The 16,455-nt window shown below is 54.5% G+C and overlaps 1 protein-coding gene and 1 long non-coding RNA gene across 5 annotated transcripts in view; both read right to left on the bottom strand.

Moving 5' to 3' along the window:
- LOC102164323 (uncharacterized) overlaps nucleotides 1–10,152 on the bottom strand; it is a 45,518-nt gene extending 35,366 nt beyond the window's left edge. Inside the window, exon 1 of the long non-coding RNA XR_001298170.3 lies at nucleotides 8,195–10,152. This is a non-coding gene — a long non-coding RNA (uncharacterized LOC102164323). The remainder of the gene's footprint in view (nucleotides 1–8,194) is intronic.
- A 416-nt stretch (nucleotides 10,153–10,568) lies between these two features.
- Nucleotides 10,569–16,455, bottom strand: part of C8H4orf50 (chromosome 8 C4orf50 homolog) — a 65,543-nt gene continuing 59,656 nt past the window's right edge. For 2 of the 4 annotated variants that reach the window (XM_021100974.2, XM_013978516.3), the window contains exons 11-12: nucleotides 15,182–15,300; nucleotides 10,573–11,722 (exon numbers count right to left, since the gene is read on the bottom strand). In XM_021100974.2, coding sequence (XP_020956633.2) covers nucleotides 11,477–11,722; nucleotides 15,182–15,300 — 365 coding nt within the window. In that variant the 3' untranslated portion in view covers nucleotides 10,573–11,476. 4 annotated transcript variants of the gene reach the window in all.

The following is a 16,455-nucleotide window of genomic DNA, read 5'->3' as shown; positions in this document are numbered from 1 at the left end:
GGCCAGGGATCGAACCCGCAACCTCATGGTTCCTAGTCGATTTGCTTCAGCTGCGCCAAGATGGGAACTCCCAGATGACCTAACTGGACCTTTGCACCAAGAAGACATACAGATGGCCAGAAGGCACATGAAAAGATGCTCAACACCAGTAATTATTAGAGAAATCCAAATCAAAACTACATTGAGGCGCCACCTCTCACCAGTCAGAACGGCAGCCATCAAAAAGCCTACCAACAATTCATTCTGGGGAGGCTGTCAGGGAAAGGGACCCTCGTACACGGCTGCCCGGGATTAAATTTGTACAGCCATTATAGAGGACAGCATACAAGTTCTTCACCAAGCAAAAATAGAGTGGCCATATGATCCAGCAATCCCTCTCCTGGGCATATATCCAGAAAAAAACTATAATTTGAAAAGACACACGAATCCCCATATTCATAGCAGCCCTATTCACAATAGCCAAGACATGGACACAACCTAAATATCCATCAACAGAGGAATGGATAAAGAAGATGTGGTATATTTATACAACGGACTACTACTCGCCTATATAAAAAAAGAATGAAGTATTGCCATTTGCAGCAACATGGATGGGTCTAGAAATTATCATACTAAGTAAAGAAAGAGAAAGACAAATACCATATGATATCACTCCTATGTGGAATCTAAAATCGGACTCAAATGAACTTATCTATGCAACAGAAACAGACTCGCAGACATAGAGAACAGACTTGTGGTTACCAAGGGGGAGGGCAGAGGGGAGGGATGGCCCGGGAGGCTGGACTTAGCAAGATGCAAAGTCTTAATCTATTGACCCTACTGCATAGCACAGGGACCTACGGTCCATGTCCTGTGATGAAACATAAGGAAAAAACGAAGTGGTCTGACAGGGTTTGCTGGCCTGGGGACACACACACACACACACACACACACACACACGCACACGAGCAGGGAGAAAGAGAAAAGGGAGAGCGAGCGTGAGAGCAGAAGTTGGGCTCCATTTGCAGCTGTCTTTGCTCTGCCGAATGCCTCCAGAAAAGCCACAGGAAGGCAATGAAATCACACCTCTGAATTCTGAAAAGGCTGGCAGTGGCCCAGGCACCTCTGCGAGTGGGAGGGAGATGAGGACTAAATATAGGAGAACAGACTGAAATCTGTCTGGGAAGCAGCTGTGCCCTGAGGTCCCAGCCCCCAGGCTGCTCAGCCAGGAGACCACCGCCCCTTGACCCTGGCTGCCACCGGGAGGTCCCAGACCTGGGCCTTCTGGAAGCGCTTCCTTCCCGCTCCGCTTCCCTTCCTTGAGGGAACTTTGGGGAGAACTTTCCAAACTTCCTGAATGATCAAGTGCTGGAGCAAAAAAGGCCCCCTGGCTCCCTGGAGGATGGGTTTGAGTTGATCATGCTTTTCTGGATGCAGTTTGGATAAGTCAGAAGGAAAGCCAAGCATTTCCCGGAGGCAGAGGGGGACACGAAGACACACACACACACACACACACACACACACACACACTCTCTCACACACGCACGCAGGAGCCAGGAGAAAGAGAAGAGAGCGCGAGCGTGAGACCAGAAGTTAAGGAGACAGTCAGAGACTTAAAAGGGGCACGGCCTGCAGCTGGTGCTCTTTCCATTAAGGATGACAGTTCCATGTGCCACCCGTCCTCGGCCCCTGGCTCCACTGAGGGCGCGTGAATTTGCCGTGGTCACTTTTGGTTTTACTTGGAAATATTTTCTACCAGTGTAAAGAGATGCGAGGAAAAGCAAACGAGGGAGGCGGGAGGAGCCGAAAGCCGCCCCGTGCCTCCCGTGGAGGGCGCTCTGTGTTTGTGTGGTCACCCCCGTCCCCGCTGTCCCACTTGGGCCGTGCTCAAGCTCAGGTTCTGCCAGGAGACGGGAGGAGGGAGGTCCTTCTAATCAGTTCTCCCCTCTCTTCCCTCTGACCTTGTGACGCCCGGGAGGGGCGGAGGAGGATGCTTCCCCTTCCCCGTCCCAGCGACTTCATCCTGCCCACACCACTTACTGTGGCCCGCGGAACAGGGGCCGAGGCGTTAGGAGACACCGTGTGCCCTATCCGCCCTCCCCTGTGCCACCAGAGGACCCAGCCCGCCCAGCCGCAGAACGCATTCCAAGAATTCCAAGGAGAACGTGGTGACAGGTGGAACAGACCTAAAGCCAACCCTCAGCCTAAAGCACAGCCTCCCTGCTCAGCCCAGACCTGAGAGCAGGAGAATAGGCTGGTCTGTTTTGTGCCATATTGAAGCTACAGCTGATTAACACAGAGAGGTTAAGTGACTCCCCTAAAGACACACAGCTATTAAACAGCAGCCTGGAGACTTATTTATTTATTTATTTTGGCTTTTTGGGGCTGCACCAGAGGCCTATGGAAGCTCCCAGGCTAAGGGTCCAATCAGAGCCTCCGCTGCCAGCCACAGCCACGTGGGGAATCAAGCCATGTCTGTGACCTACACCAAAGCTCACGGCAACACCAGATCTTTAACCCACTGAGTGAGGCCAGGGATCGAACCCGCATCCTCGTGGATTCTAGTGAGGTTCCTTAACCACTGAGCCACGGAGGGAACTCCAGCCCGCAGACTCTTTATCTGGTCTCCTTCTTTCCCCTCAGGCTGGGGATGGGCTGCAGGAGCAGGAGGGTCCCAGGATAAGACTCAGGATGCAGGGCTCAGACTATCTGGGGTTGGGGGGGAGCGGTGCCCTTGGTGAAGAGCAGTCACCTAATCACCCAGTGGGCAGAAACCACTGTCCTGTCCAGGGATGCTCCCGGGCCAGGCTCCGGGAGAGCTTGGGCCTCTGAGTCAGGCTGGAAGATGTGTGGGGGCAGGACATGGGGAGGGCCCTGCTGGGAAGGCCCCGGGGGCTCCCTGACTCCTCCAAGACCTGCCTACCTCAGTCTGCTGACTTGGCACCTCTGGCTCTGAGTCAGCAAATAAGGAGCTGCAGCTGGTCTGGAGCATTTGTGCAGAATCACAAAAAGAAGCCCACTCCTGGAGGTTGAAGCCTACAGGCCTCCCCGTGATCTTGTAAAAGGCACCACTTCCTCCAGAAAAGCATGGTCTCTCGGCAAAAAGAGAGCAGCAGGATGTAACTCCTTTTGGCGCTGGACCATATGCTTTGTTCAGTACACAACCTGAACAACCAGGCCAGCAGCCCTGGAAGAGTGGAGAGGTTGGCTGTTCGGTTTCTGCTGCCTCACCAGGGACCCCACGGCCCACACCCACATCCTCAACAGATGTGCTCGGATTCTGCTCTGCTGAACTGAAACCATGTCCCAGCCCCTCAGTCCTTGTGGTTTGAAGGAAAAGGCTTTTCCTTTAGCCTCCCCGGCCTGACTTCCGTCTCAAAAGGCTGACTCAAGGATTCATGAGTTATGGATGTTTTGTTATAGCTAAAAAATAATACTAGTTAAAGCAAGTCTCCACTATGTCATACCCTGCTTGGGCCACTAACTCATTACCAGAGTTAACTTTCTAGTTAGAGTTCTACGGCGCCTAGAGTCCGGCTTTTCACCAACAATCTCTTCCTTGCCTAACGGCTTTCTTTTACTCATGGTGACTTTCTCCTTTGCGCTCTCTTGCACCTCGTGTGTTCTTGTGTAATTGGAACACCCCCTAACACCCCTCCCTGTGAGCAATCTTATTCCAGAGAGAAAGTCAAGGAAGGATAACTACAAAGACCACAAGAAACCATCACCGGATGGACCGATGCTGGACCTGACGACTCGGGAATGATCTATGGAGGGAGAATAATGTAGACCCCCCCTCATCAATAACCCTGTCTTCCGAGCTAAGACCCCTTCCTCTCCCCTCTCAAGGCAGGACACAGTTTTGAGGCGTTAGCCTGCTCAGCCTCCTCTGCCCGGCAAAGCACTAAGCTGTTCTTTCGGCTTCACCCGACACTCTGTCTCCGAGACTTAACTGGTACCCGTGGACAGAGGTTGAGTTTTGGCTAAAATCTCACTCGGGACAGCACTGGCACACAGTAGGTCCTCACTGCTGACGGTGTGTCTGATGAATAAGCCGCCCGCCCGTAGCAACAGGGAGTTGTCTGCGTGAGGCCGCTGGGACTTAACCCATCAACTTCTGTCTGCTGCTTCCCCCTTGCGTGCGGGTGGATGGAGGGGAGGACGTGGACTCCCAGGTCTGGTCCAGGGTGAGGCAAACACCAGGGGGTCTAGTCCTGGGGATGGGAGGGAGGAAGCGGCAGCCGGAGGCAGTGGGAGCCCAGCGCCCTCCCCGCCTCCAGCCTCGCACCTGCTTCCCGTTGCTAAATTATTTTCCGCCTCCTGCAGCCGAAGCTGCCTGCAGCCGAAGCGACCGTCTTGGAGCTGAGCCCTGGAGGGCGTGGGGGCCCTAGGGAGCATTTGGCTGAGATTTACAGCAAAGGGGAGTGTGCTGGGGGAGGGATGGAGAGCGCTGGGGGAGGGGAGAGCAGGGAAGGCTGGGGGAAGGGCTCGGGAGGAGGCGAGGAGGGGGATTAGCGCTGGGCAATGATCCAAGCCCCAGGGCCTCCCTCCCTGAGCTGGGCGGGCAGTGCAGCGGGGGAAGGGCTTAGGGCATGGCCAGCCGTGCTGGTTCTGAGGGCTTTGCCCCCTACAAGCCAACAAAAACCTACAGCAGAGGCCTCCGCACGCGTTCTCATCTGGAAAGGGCAGAAGGGATAACGCGAGCCTGGAGCCAGGAGACCCCAGGAAGCCAGGCGTGGCCCCGGCCCAGGCGGGGCAGGAAGCAGCTTCTGTGGGTGGGTCCTTCCCGCTCCCCAGGCTGGGAGCTGCGCTACCAGCAATCCGGGCCTCTCTCATGGCCCTAGACTTGGCCCCTTCCTGTCCATTCTGGGTTTTAACATCATGGGCATCGGGAGGGGACATGGCAGGGTCCCCATAGCTCGTGCCACGCCCCAGGGCCTCTGTTTTGGGCTTCTACTCCCTCCCTCCCACCTCACAACCACTCAAGGTTGTAGGCGTCCCCACTGTACAGATCAGAAAACCGAGGCACAGAGAGGCCAGATGAGGAGAGAGGCAGGCGGAGGCAGGTGTGCTCAGCTCCTGGGCCATGGGCTCCCGTGTCAGAGAGGAAGAGGGAGGTGCTGGGGGCTGCACTTGTCACAGGCACCGCAAGGGCTCCAGGGAGGTCAGACGAGGTTGTGACGCTGCTATTTCCGTTTCCTTTTTCTCTCTTTCTTTTCTTTCTTCCTTCCTTTCTCCCTCCCTCCTCTCTTCTTCCTTCCTTTCTTGCTTTTTAGGGCTGCACCTGCAGCACATGGAAGCTCACAGGCTAGGGGCCAAAGCTGCAGCTGCCAGCCCACACCACAGCCAAAACAACTTGGGATCCAGGCCACCTCTGCAACCTACACCGCAGCTCACAGCAACACTGGATCCTTAACCCACTGAGTGAGGCCCGGGATCACACCCGCATCCTCATGGATACCAGGTGGGTTCTTAACCTGCTGAGCCACAACGGGAACTCCTGCTATTTCCATTATCATAGGAGGAACCTGAGCCTCGAGGGGCCTTGGCTCCAGGCTCACAGGGGGACAGTGGTGGACCTAGGATGTGAAGGCAGGTCTCAGGGCCCGCGCTCCATCCACCTGCTCTGAAGAGCCGGCCTGGGGACCGGCTGCCATGTGGGGCCGGCTGCCCACTCCTCCTCTGTCCGTGTCTCCTCTGTCCCCCCCTCTACCGCCCCCATCCCTCCTCGGGCTTCCTCTCCCCAGCTGGCTTCTCCCCTGGAGGAACCCCGAGCTGGGGGGTCCACTGCCTCGAACGGCGTCGGCACAAGAGTCCCTCAGAAGCCCTAGGTCCTTTCTGACCCGACTCCACCCAGGCCACCACTTCTGCTCTCTGGACCACATCGCCCTTCAGCGTAAACACCCCCTTCTCTGCTCTCCCTGGGCCCCCAGATTCCTCAGGGCCCGTCCCTGGTGGCCAGATCCCAGCCTCCCTCCACTGAGGCCACTCAGGCCCACATCCCCCTCCCGCCCAGGCAGCCGGTGCCTGTGGGACAGGAACACAGACAGCCCCTCACTGGGGTCGGGAGGCAAGTGCCTCCCGCTCCGGTGTGGCCCCTCCTCCCAACAGCAGGGCCCCATCTGCCTCGTTCATGGCTGGGGCTCAAAAGGTCAATGCTGGGAGTTCCCGTCGTGGCGCAGTGGTTAACGAATCCGACTAAGAACCATGAGGTTGCGGGTTCGGTCCCTGCCCTTGCTCAGTGGGTTAACGATCCGGCGTTGCCGCGAGCTGTGGTGTAGGTTGCAGACGTGGCTCGGATCCCGAGTTGCTGTGGCTCTGGCGTAGGCCGGTGGCTACAGCTCCGATTGGACCCCTAGCCTGGGAACCTCCATATGCCGCGGGAGCGGCCCAAGAAATAGCAACAATAACAACAACAACAACAACAACAACAACAAGACAAAAGACAAAAAAAAAAAAAAAAAAAAGGTCAATGATGAATCGAATCAGCACATCCTAGGGAGCGTGATGGCGGGGACCCCACCGAACATCACAAGGGGGGCAAACAGCGTACAGTCTCAGAGCGGGGTGGGACTCGGGGTGGGCAAGGCTCTCAAAGTGACCACAGCTTCTCTGCTCTGACCCAGCAACTCCTCTTCCCGGTACCTGCCCCCAGGCGACGTGTCAGTGAGTGAAGAGATCAACGGAGGAGTATCTCACAAGAATGTCCCGGTTTTAAGAGCAAAAGATTGGAAACGGCGCCAAGGGAGTTCCCGTTGTGGCTCAGTGGAAACAACTCAGACTAGCATCCATGAGGATGCAGGTTCGACCCCTGGCCTTGCTCAGTGGGTTAAGGATCCGGTGTTGCCGTGAGCTGTGGTGTAGGTTGTAGACGTGGCTCGGATCTGGCATGGCTGTGGCTCTGGTGTAGGCCGGTGGCTACAGCTCTGATTCAACCCCTAGCCTGGGAACCTCCATATGCTGCGGGAGGAGCCCTGAAAAGACAAAAAAAAAAAACAAAAAAACCAAAAGACAAAGAAACGGCGCCAATGTCCATTGAAAGGGGGCTGGTAAAACAGTGCACCTGTTTAGAGAGGGAAGGAGAGACAGATGTTTTTACGTGAAGGAGCATCGAGGTATGTGATCTGAAGACAGCAGAGCGTGGGGCAGAGGGTACAATGTGTCCCCATTGGGGACCAAGGGGGGCGTGTGCGTGTGCGGGCGAGGGGCTGCATAGAGTATACGGGCATCTCCGGAAGGAGTCATAATAAACCGGCGTCACACTTGCCTCTGGGGAGGGGACCCCGGGACAGGGCTGGGAGGAAACGTGCATGGTGTATACCCCTGTGCCTTCTCAACTTTGAAGCCCGAAACCGTCTTCCCTACACTAAAAACACATGTCAAATGAAACAAGAAAGTTGCAGAGGGATTGTAAAAAATCAGCACCTTCCACCTTCTATTTCTGTTTTTTTTTTTTTTTTTTGTCTTTTTAGGGCCGCACCTGCGGCATATGGAGGTTCCCAGGCTAGGGGTCGAATCGGAGCTGTAGCTGCCAACCTACACCACAGCCAGAGCCACACCAGATCCGAGCCCCATCTGCAACCTACACCACAGCTCAGGACAACGCTGGATCCTTAACCCACTGAGCGAGGCCAGGGATCGAACCTGCAACCTCATGGTTCCTAGGGGGATTCATTTCCGCTGCACCACGACGGGAACTCTGCACTGGGGAATTCTAGAAAGATACCACCTCCATGTCCACCTCCATCTCCTACCCTGACCCTACCCCAGGCCGTCACCGGTGTGGTTGCCCTGCCTACAAGGCCTCCCTCCCTCCCTCGCTCCGTGGCCAAGCCCTGCTCATCTCCAGGGCCCCCTTCTGTTGCCACTTCCTCCAGGAAGCCCTCCCCGACCCCTCCCTCACTGGTCAGCCCCAGGCCCCTGCATTCTCCCTGTCACACCCTGCTCATGCCACTCTGTCTCAGTCTGTATGCACATCTGTCCCCTCAGGAGCCTGGAGAGGGGGGCTGGACCTGAAACGAGACCCCAAGACTCAGCCCCCAGCCTCTCACCTGCCCGGCTGCTGAGCAGACCATTCTGATGCAGGATTGAAAAGCCTCCCAGGGCAGTGAATCAAGAGACTACATTTAGCGCTCCTACTGCTTGGCCTCGGGCCAAGGCCACACTCTCATCCGATTTGCCTAAAAGCCCAGGTGGGGGCGGGGTGTGCATTTACCTCCTCGCTGTGTTCAGGGCTCCCGCTCTGCGAAGCTCGGCCAGGCGTCCCCAAGAAGGACGTCGTTGCTGCTTGCTGACAGCCCGTCCGACAGATTGTCTTCTGCCGCAGGGGCCAGGCTGCCCCATCTGGCTGGTCTCCAGAGGCCTTGGGTCACTCACGGGGGCGTTCCTGGCACGTGAGCTTGCCCGAGCCAGTTCCCTGAGGGCCAGGTTCCTGCCTGACCCCGTTTGGTCCCCCCAGTCCTGTCCCTGGGCCGGGCCCTGGTCACATCAGTGGAGACAGCAGTGGAACACGGGGTCTCTTCCAAGGGAGGGGTCTCTGGTCGAGGCAAGGGACACGCCAGAGTCTACCATCCGCCATCGCACAAGTGCCACCGGCAGGAATCACAGCACAAAGCAGTGGCTCAGCTTGAGTAGATCCAAAGTGCCAGCCCCAGGCAGGCAGGATTCACGGCTCAGGTTCCTAAGTGGCTCCTGGCTCCAGAACGTGATTTATTACAGAATCACTGGGTTACGCTGCAGAGATGGCCGTGGCTTCTTTAAATGGATTTTCCCTGGCGGCCTCTCCACTGAGGCCCAGAAGGTGAGCAGAGGCAGGAGGGAGTGCTCAAGTGACAGGACGCAGATGTATGAACCGGGGGGGGGGGGGGGGGGGGGGGGGGGGGGGCGGTGGTCTGGGGACCGGAAGTGGCCTTGACCGCATCTGACAAGCTTGCCCTGGGCTCAGCCGGCTGCTCACCCCAAGGTCACCGGCTCATCGCCTGTCTTCAGCACATTCCTGATGCTCAAAGCTAATGGCATTGTCCTAGAAAAGGGGAGGGGAAGCCAAGTGAGACGAGAGCAAAGCCATGTCCTGAGCAGCTCTGCAGGACGCCTCCAACTGGCAGCTCCGGGCGGCTGTTCTGTTCAAACCATAAGCGTGGTGACCCCAGCAATTTCCGATCTGGAGTGTCTTTGGGGCTCTTTGGTGTGTGATGGGGCCACTGGGCTTCCTGGAGGCCCTGGAGGATGGAGATAGGCATCGTCTTTATTTCTGCTTTCCAGCACCTCCCCAAGGGCCAGGCACGCGCCTGGTGGTGAAATTAAATGCTTACTGAACAAATGGATGGGTGCATCCATTGGCAAACAAATCCAGAGTGGTGGGTGGGTGGGGTCACCCACATCACTGTCCCCTGGGCTAGTGAACATGGTAGCAGCTTGCTGGCTGATGAGCTTCTCTTAGGTCTTGATGGCATCCCCACCCCCACCCTCCCACCCCGACCCGCCTCAAAATAAATCCATTCTTTTCTATCACTGGCTATGGGTGGGTGCACAAGGTGTTAACGTCAGGGGAAGCTGGGCGAGGGGTGTGGAAATCTCTGCACTTTTCATTTCCACATAACTTAAAATCGTCAGAATTGGCGTTCCCGTCACGGCGCAACGATTAACAAATCCGACTAGGAACCATGAGGTTGCAGGTTCGATCCCTGGCCTTGCTCAGTGAGTTAAGGATCCGGTGTTGCCGTGAGCTGTGGTGTAGGTCACAGACACAGCTTGGATCCTGCGTTGCTGTGGCTCTGGCGTAGGCCAGGGGCTATAGCTCCGATTCGACCCCTAACCTGGGAACCTCCATATGCCGCGGGAGCGAACCTAGAAAAGGCAAAAAAAAAAAAAAAAAAACAACAACAACAAAAATTGCCAGAATTAAAATGCTCTGCCTATGGCCCAGGAGCCCTCAGCTGCTTGTCGTGGTCCTTGTCCTTACCCCGCACCCGCTTCTGGGGGGGACAGCACTAGGAAGGGAACTCTGACCTTTCCCTCCAGCCCCTCCCCACCCCTCCAAGGAAAGAGGTGACGTCTCTGATCAGTGAGCCTGGGGATAGGGCCTAGGCACACATGGCCCAAGCCCTCTTGACCCTTCTTCTACCCCTGGGTCCCACGTCCGGGTCAGGGCAGGGTCCTGTTCCCAGAAGAAGTAAGTGGTGCCCGATGGGGATGAGGCCATGGCAAAGGCTGCTCGGCAGACTCCGCTCTGGTGGCACACCCAAAGTTCAGCTTCCTGCCTCAGAGCCTTTGCCTATGCTGTTCCCTCTGGCTATAACACCCTTCCCCACCTCACCCATGCGTGAACACCCATTGGTCTCAGGGACTCTGCTTGGCCATTCCTTCCTGAATGATCTCCCAAAGCCAAGCAGAAGTAGCCTTTCCCTTTGTCTTGCATACAACACGCTTAACCACGACCGCACGGTGACTGGTTTACACATGCATCTCTCCTGTGGCCCTCTGAGCCCCGGGGCAGGGACCAGTGGGGACGCAGGGACCAATGGGGAGGCACCTCTTTCTTCCCCTATATTGTATTGACTGTCCTTTTTTTTTTCTTCTTCTTCTTCTTCACTGTTTTTCTTTTTAGGGCCGCATATGGAAGTTCCCAGGCATATGGAAGTTCCCAGGCTAGGGGTCCACTTGGAGCTGCAGCTGCAGGCCTACACCACAGCCACGGCGACACCAGATCTGAGCTGCATCTGCAACCTATGCCAGACCCTTAACCTATGAGTGACGCCGGGGATCAAACCCGCAACCTCACAGAGGCACCATCAGGTCCTTAAGCTGCTGAGCTACAACGGGAACTCCCACATTGCCTGGCTTATACTGGAGGTCCATAAAGGTCTGCCGAATGAAGGGATTTATCAGAAAATTCTGCTTGGCTTTACTGTTTTAAAATGTAAAAGATATGATTACTTAAATCAAGCATCTCAATAGGCAGACAAAGATCTTTGAAAACCTGGGGAGGGGTCCTGGGGCGGTGTTAGGAGCTATTACATTGTTCCAGCCCTGGCACTGAAGATACCAGAGCCAGACAATTCTTTGTTCCAGGAAAAGCCGTCCTGTGCCCTGTGGGATGTCCCTGGGCTCTACCCACTAGATGCCAGCCGTAGCTTCCCAGTTGTGATGACAAAAAACACGTCTCCAGATGCTGCCAAATTTTGCCCTGGAGTCACGGGGGGGTGGGAGGGATCGCGCCCACTTGAGAGCCACTGGGCCGGTCACTCGGTAGGTTTGGGTACAGTAAATAGTCCCTTTGCTGCCTGGACATTTGCAAAGCCGGCTGGACTCCTAAGCGCTGGCAAGTGCAGTCCTCCAGAGCTCTGACGACCAACAGATCCCAAGCCACAGGCAAAGCACTTGCCACGAATGAGGGTTTTGATTGCAACCAATTTCTTAAAACGCTCTCCAGAAGTCCTGCTTCAAATATTTATGGCATCTTTGAAACGGCCCCGGAGAGTGAGCGGTCCTTCTCCATTTATAACTCCAGCAGTGATTGATGGACCTGGGCGCTGCTGCAGACGCTTTGTCTAAGCTCTTGGTGCAAAGCCAGGATCCTCGCGGGGCTCCGGAGCGCGGGGCACGGCGGCAGGGGGGCGGCTTGGAGGACAGGACGGGACCTTCCGCCTTGTTCTTGCAGCCATTGCACGGGGAGCCCTGGTTCCACGGCGACGGAAGCCTGGCCCGTTCCAGGATCGGGCATCGGCCCCGAGGGCCAGGGAAGCTGGAAGCAAGAGCACAAGGAAATGGTCTCTGCTTCTACGTGTTTGTCAAAGCCCCTCCGATCCCACATTTCATCCGAGGGAGAGAGGACAACGGCAATGCAGGGATCGAGCGCTTTCCGGGCCCAGCACCTTCTAGACCAGTCCAGACAGGCACACGCCGTCAGCACCACGTTACGGACGAGGAAGCTGAGATTCCAACCCCAGGTCACCTAAAGGCCCGACGAGACGGTCACTGACGGTCTCCCCATACAGTGAAGTCCCCTATCAGGGTCATTCACAGTGACACGGTCTGGTGACCTTCCCATTAAAGGAAATCAATGTCCCCTGGAGGCCAAGCTCGGGTGCCCTGGGTTTGGTCTTTTTTTTTTTCCCCCGCTAAGCTCCACCATAAAATAATTGTGACATGGGACAAATTTAGCAACTGCCCTTCAAAAGTGACCTCGTTTTGCTTATAGGTCACTAATCCCCTGGCGTCATGGTTTAAAGAGTTCGTTTCACCACGGGCAGGTCTTACCCAAAGCCAACCCCGGGGAGACGGGTTACAATCTGGTTTTCTGCAGGGCAGGGAGCGCAGCTCCTCAAGACCCGCCACAGCCCGGCAGAAGCAAGGCCTCCGGGAAAATGCGACACTGGGGATGAGGACGAGGTGCCCCCGTGACCTTCTAGAGAAACACCCCAACAGCCCCCTCCCACCACCTCATTATTTATCCAAATTCACCCCACAAGGCTTCCTGCAGGCCAGCGACTGTGTCAACCCTGGGGACAAAGACATTTAAGTGGGCCATTCTGTCATCTCACTGCAAAGAAACAAAAGTATATCCATTGGGAGTTCCTGCTGTGGCTCAGTGGAAATGAACCCTCCTAGTAGCCATGAGGATGCGGGTTCGATCCCTGGCCTCGCTCAGTGGGTTAAGGATCTGGCGTTGCGGAGAGCTGTGGTGTAGGTCACAGACGTGGCTGGGATCTGGCGTGGCTGGGGCTGTGGTGTAGGCTGGCAGCTACTGCTCCGATTCGACCCCTAGCCTGGGAACCTCCTTATGCCTCAAATGCAGCCCGAAAAAGACAAAAAAAAAAAAAAAAATGGGGGCAGAGTTTCCTTTCTCATAGTTGTTCTCAGCATCATCAACACAATCTCCTAGGGGAGATTTTAACTGCTGGCCGCCCCTCCGATGCTTCAGGAGCGCTCACCCCTCTCTCTCTGTCAGGGTCCTTCCCTTCGCCTAAAATGCCTTCTACCTGCTTATGGGAAGGTAGGTCAGAGGATAAGAGGCAGAGGTCATTTTCCTAGAAAAAGATCAAAGCTGAAGAGATGTTCGCATTCCCAAATAATAAGCCTGGGGACAACTAATTTGACATGAAAGTCACCGGTCAGAGAAAAAGAAAGCTGAAGAAGATCAGTAACACCAGCTGTCAGTTATCGAACGCCTCTTGTGCCAGACGGTACAGTAATTGCATTAGGCGTGTGACTTCACTGAATTGTCCCAAAGACCCTGAGAGGTCCATGCTGGCTCCATGTGTTAGATTTAAAAAATGAATATGGGGGTTCCTGTTGTGGTGCAGTGAAAACGAATCCGACTAGTTTGCATGAGGATGTGGGTTCGATCCCTGGCCTCAATCAGGGGGTTCAGGATCTGGCATTGCCACGAGCTGTGGTGTAGGTTGTAGACATGGCTCAGATCCGGCGTGGCTGTGGCTGTGGCATAGGCCAGCAGCTATAGTTCTGACTCAAGCCCTAGCCTGGGAACCTTCAGGTGCTGCAGGTGTGGCCCTAAAAAGCAAAAAAAAAAAAAAAAAAAAAAAAGCCAAAAAACCAAAAACCAAAACCAAACAAACAAACCAAAAAACCCCACAAAAATATAAACATAAAGGCAGGAGAGTAGCCACAGGAATAAAAGGAAGAAGAAAAGCATTATAATAGGTTGAAATAAAATGCTAAGAATAAGATGCCTTTCTTCCTAAGAAATGACTGCCTTTGTTTTCCCTTGAGCGCTTCTTATGCTCCAGACACACAGTCAGTGCTGCTGCCCTGATTCTACCCTCCTCTCGGCAGCAGGCAGCAACATCCCCATTTGACCGACGAGGCGAGCCAAGCACAGACGCGGTGTGTAATCGGCCCAACATCACACTGAACAACAGCTGAGGCTCGAACTCAGGCCTGACAATTTCCAAGTCTCACGAGCAAAACTGGGTTTTCTCTAGGAAAACAGACTGTTCCCCTGACTCTGACTGATGAGGACGTGCTGGACCAAACCTCCAGTCAAGGGCACCGGGGAAAGCTGGACAAAATGTGACCAAAGATCTATTCGGCCCCAGCTGGAAAGACTGTGCGGATTTGCGGGACTTTTAGTGCAGTTCAAGACAGGCGAGATGCCAGGAGAGGCTGGCATGCGTTGCAGGCTGCATTTCCTCTCCGGGTGGAGGCAGGGCCTGTGTGTCACGGTGGCCGGTGAGGGTAGAAAGCTAAGCAGAGCTCTCGACAGCATCATGGGCTGGGTAGGGGCCCCGGGAAGGACGCCGATAACCATTACAGGCGTCCTATGCCCTCGAGTGAGCAAGAAATAAAGCAGATCTCATAAACATTAAACTCATCTCAGAATCAGTTCTGATGTGAGGAGCAGAGAAGGTCCCATCCAGATGAAGACGCTATCAAAGCAGAACCTTAGGAGTTCCCGTCATGGCACAGCAGAAATGAATCCGACTAGGAACCATGAGGTTTTGGGTTCAATCCCCAGCCTTGCTCAGTGGGTTAAGGATCCAGTGTTGCCGTAAGCTGTGGTGTAGGCTGGCAGCTGTAGCTCCGATTCGACCCCTAGCCTGGGAACCTCCATATGCCACGGGTGCAGCCCTAAAAAAAAGAAAAAATGCAGAACCTCAAATGATGTCTTCACATTTTTACACATGATGTCTAGCACTCAGTGAAAAATAACCAGACACAGGACACATGATTTGACCACAAACCACAAAATTAAAAAACAGCTCATAAAAAAAGACTAGAAGGGGAAACTGGGATGGGGGGACAACACTTTGTGGCGTTGGTCATTTTCCAGTTCTTGACCTGGTGACGGCTTTATGGGCATGTATTACTCCAGGAGAATGCATCGAGGCTGCCTACTTTGGCTGTACCCATTTCTGTAGGCGTGTTATCCTTTCGATAAAAACATTTAAGAAATTCAGTGACTAGGAGTTCCCATCGTGGTGCAGTAGAAACGAATCCGACTAGGAACCGTGAGGTTGGGGGTTCCATCCCTGGCCTTGCTCAGTGGGTTAAGGATCCGGCATTGCTGTGAGCTGTGGTGTAGGTCAAAGATGTGACTCAGATCCCGTGTTGCTGTGGCTGTGGCGTAGGCGAGCAGCAACAGCTCCGATTAGACCCCTAGCCTGGGAACCTCCATATGCTGTGGGTGTGGCTCTAAAAAAAACAAAGAAAGAAAGAAATTAAGTGACTAATGTCCTCTCACCTTCAAAGAATCCAGTTGTGCTGTCTGTGGCCACTCAGCCTCGGGAATAGGCCAGGACTCTGAATGCAATGGTCTTTGAAGGACACTGTCCAGCTCGGGATTCAGGAGGTATTTCTGAGCTAGAAGAAAATAGTCTCAGTCAAGCCTCAGTCCAGAAACCGATTCTAAAAATCAGTGAGTCTCTGAGCTTTTTTTCTTCTCTTTTGTTCCCAGATCCCCGCACCCGTGACAGAGGCCCTCTTGGGGGCCTTTGAACTCTGGGGGCCACCATCACCCCCCTCCAATGGAACTGCCATCGCCTTGGTCAGTTCTAGAAAACAACTTTCCTGCTTCACTTTCTACTACCTGGCTGCAAGCTCCTTCAGCACAAGGATCACCACATCTGCAAGCCTATGCTAAGGCTGAGGCCATGCAGGCTCCTTAACCCACTGAGCCACAGTGGAAACTCCAAGCCAATTCATCTTTGTTAAGTCCTACAGCACCTCTCAGGGGTCTGGCACAAGGCAGCCTTCTAGAAAGGCTGAATGAATAAATAACTAAGTCAATCTAATACATTCCTTTCTTTTAGAGGGGAGGAAGCTGAGCCCAGAGAAAAGCGGAGACTTGCACAAACTAGGGGCAAAAGCAGGACCGGCTAGAATTCATGCACCTCCCACTGTGAAAACAGAGGCCAACTCAGATCGCAGGGGTAGAAGATGAAGATGCAGAAAGCCGGGCCCAGCTCAAAACTGAAGACAGGTCCTGACCAGCTAAACCGTGAAGACAGGTCTCTCTTCCTGCTTGTTGGCACCCTGCAAAGTGCCTGGCACGAACACATCTGAAAAAGGCCGTGTTATCCTCCCTTTAAAGATAAGCGTCTGGGACTCAGAGAGGTTAATTAACTCATCCAAGGTCACACAGCAGGTAAGAATAGAATCTAGTAATAAGAATCGCTAAGTGAGCAATTATCAAGAACAGCCCAGTTGCCTAAAGGTAATACCATCCATAATATCTTCACTTTTATATTGAGTCCCTAAAAACATCATAATCCTAAACAAACCTCTAGGAACCCCACCCTACCCCACCCCACCCCAGCCAATGCTCATAGTACATTGCACTTTTTTTTTTTCTGTCTTTTTTTTTAGGGCCGCACCTGTGGCATATGGAGGTTCCCAGGCTAGGGGTCGAATCAGAGCTGCAGCTGCAGGCCTACACCAAGCCACAGCAACGTGGGATCCGAGCCACATCTTCCACCTACACCACCGAGTGAGGCCAGGGATCGAACCTGTGTCCTC

This window comes from Sus scrofa, chromosome 8, assembly GCF_054392235.1.
Source record: "Sus scrofa isolate SSC_HxYL_T2T_F1_AM1 chromosome 8, Sscrofa_HxYL_maternal_Yorkshire_Landrace_v2.0, whole genome shotgun sequence".
In the NCBI taxonomy this organism is placed as follows: Eukaryota; Metazoa; Chordata; class Mammalia; order Artiodactyla; family Suidae; genus Sus; species Sus scrofa.
This window is presented reverse-complemented; position numbering and strand designations above follow the sequence as displayed.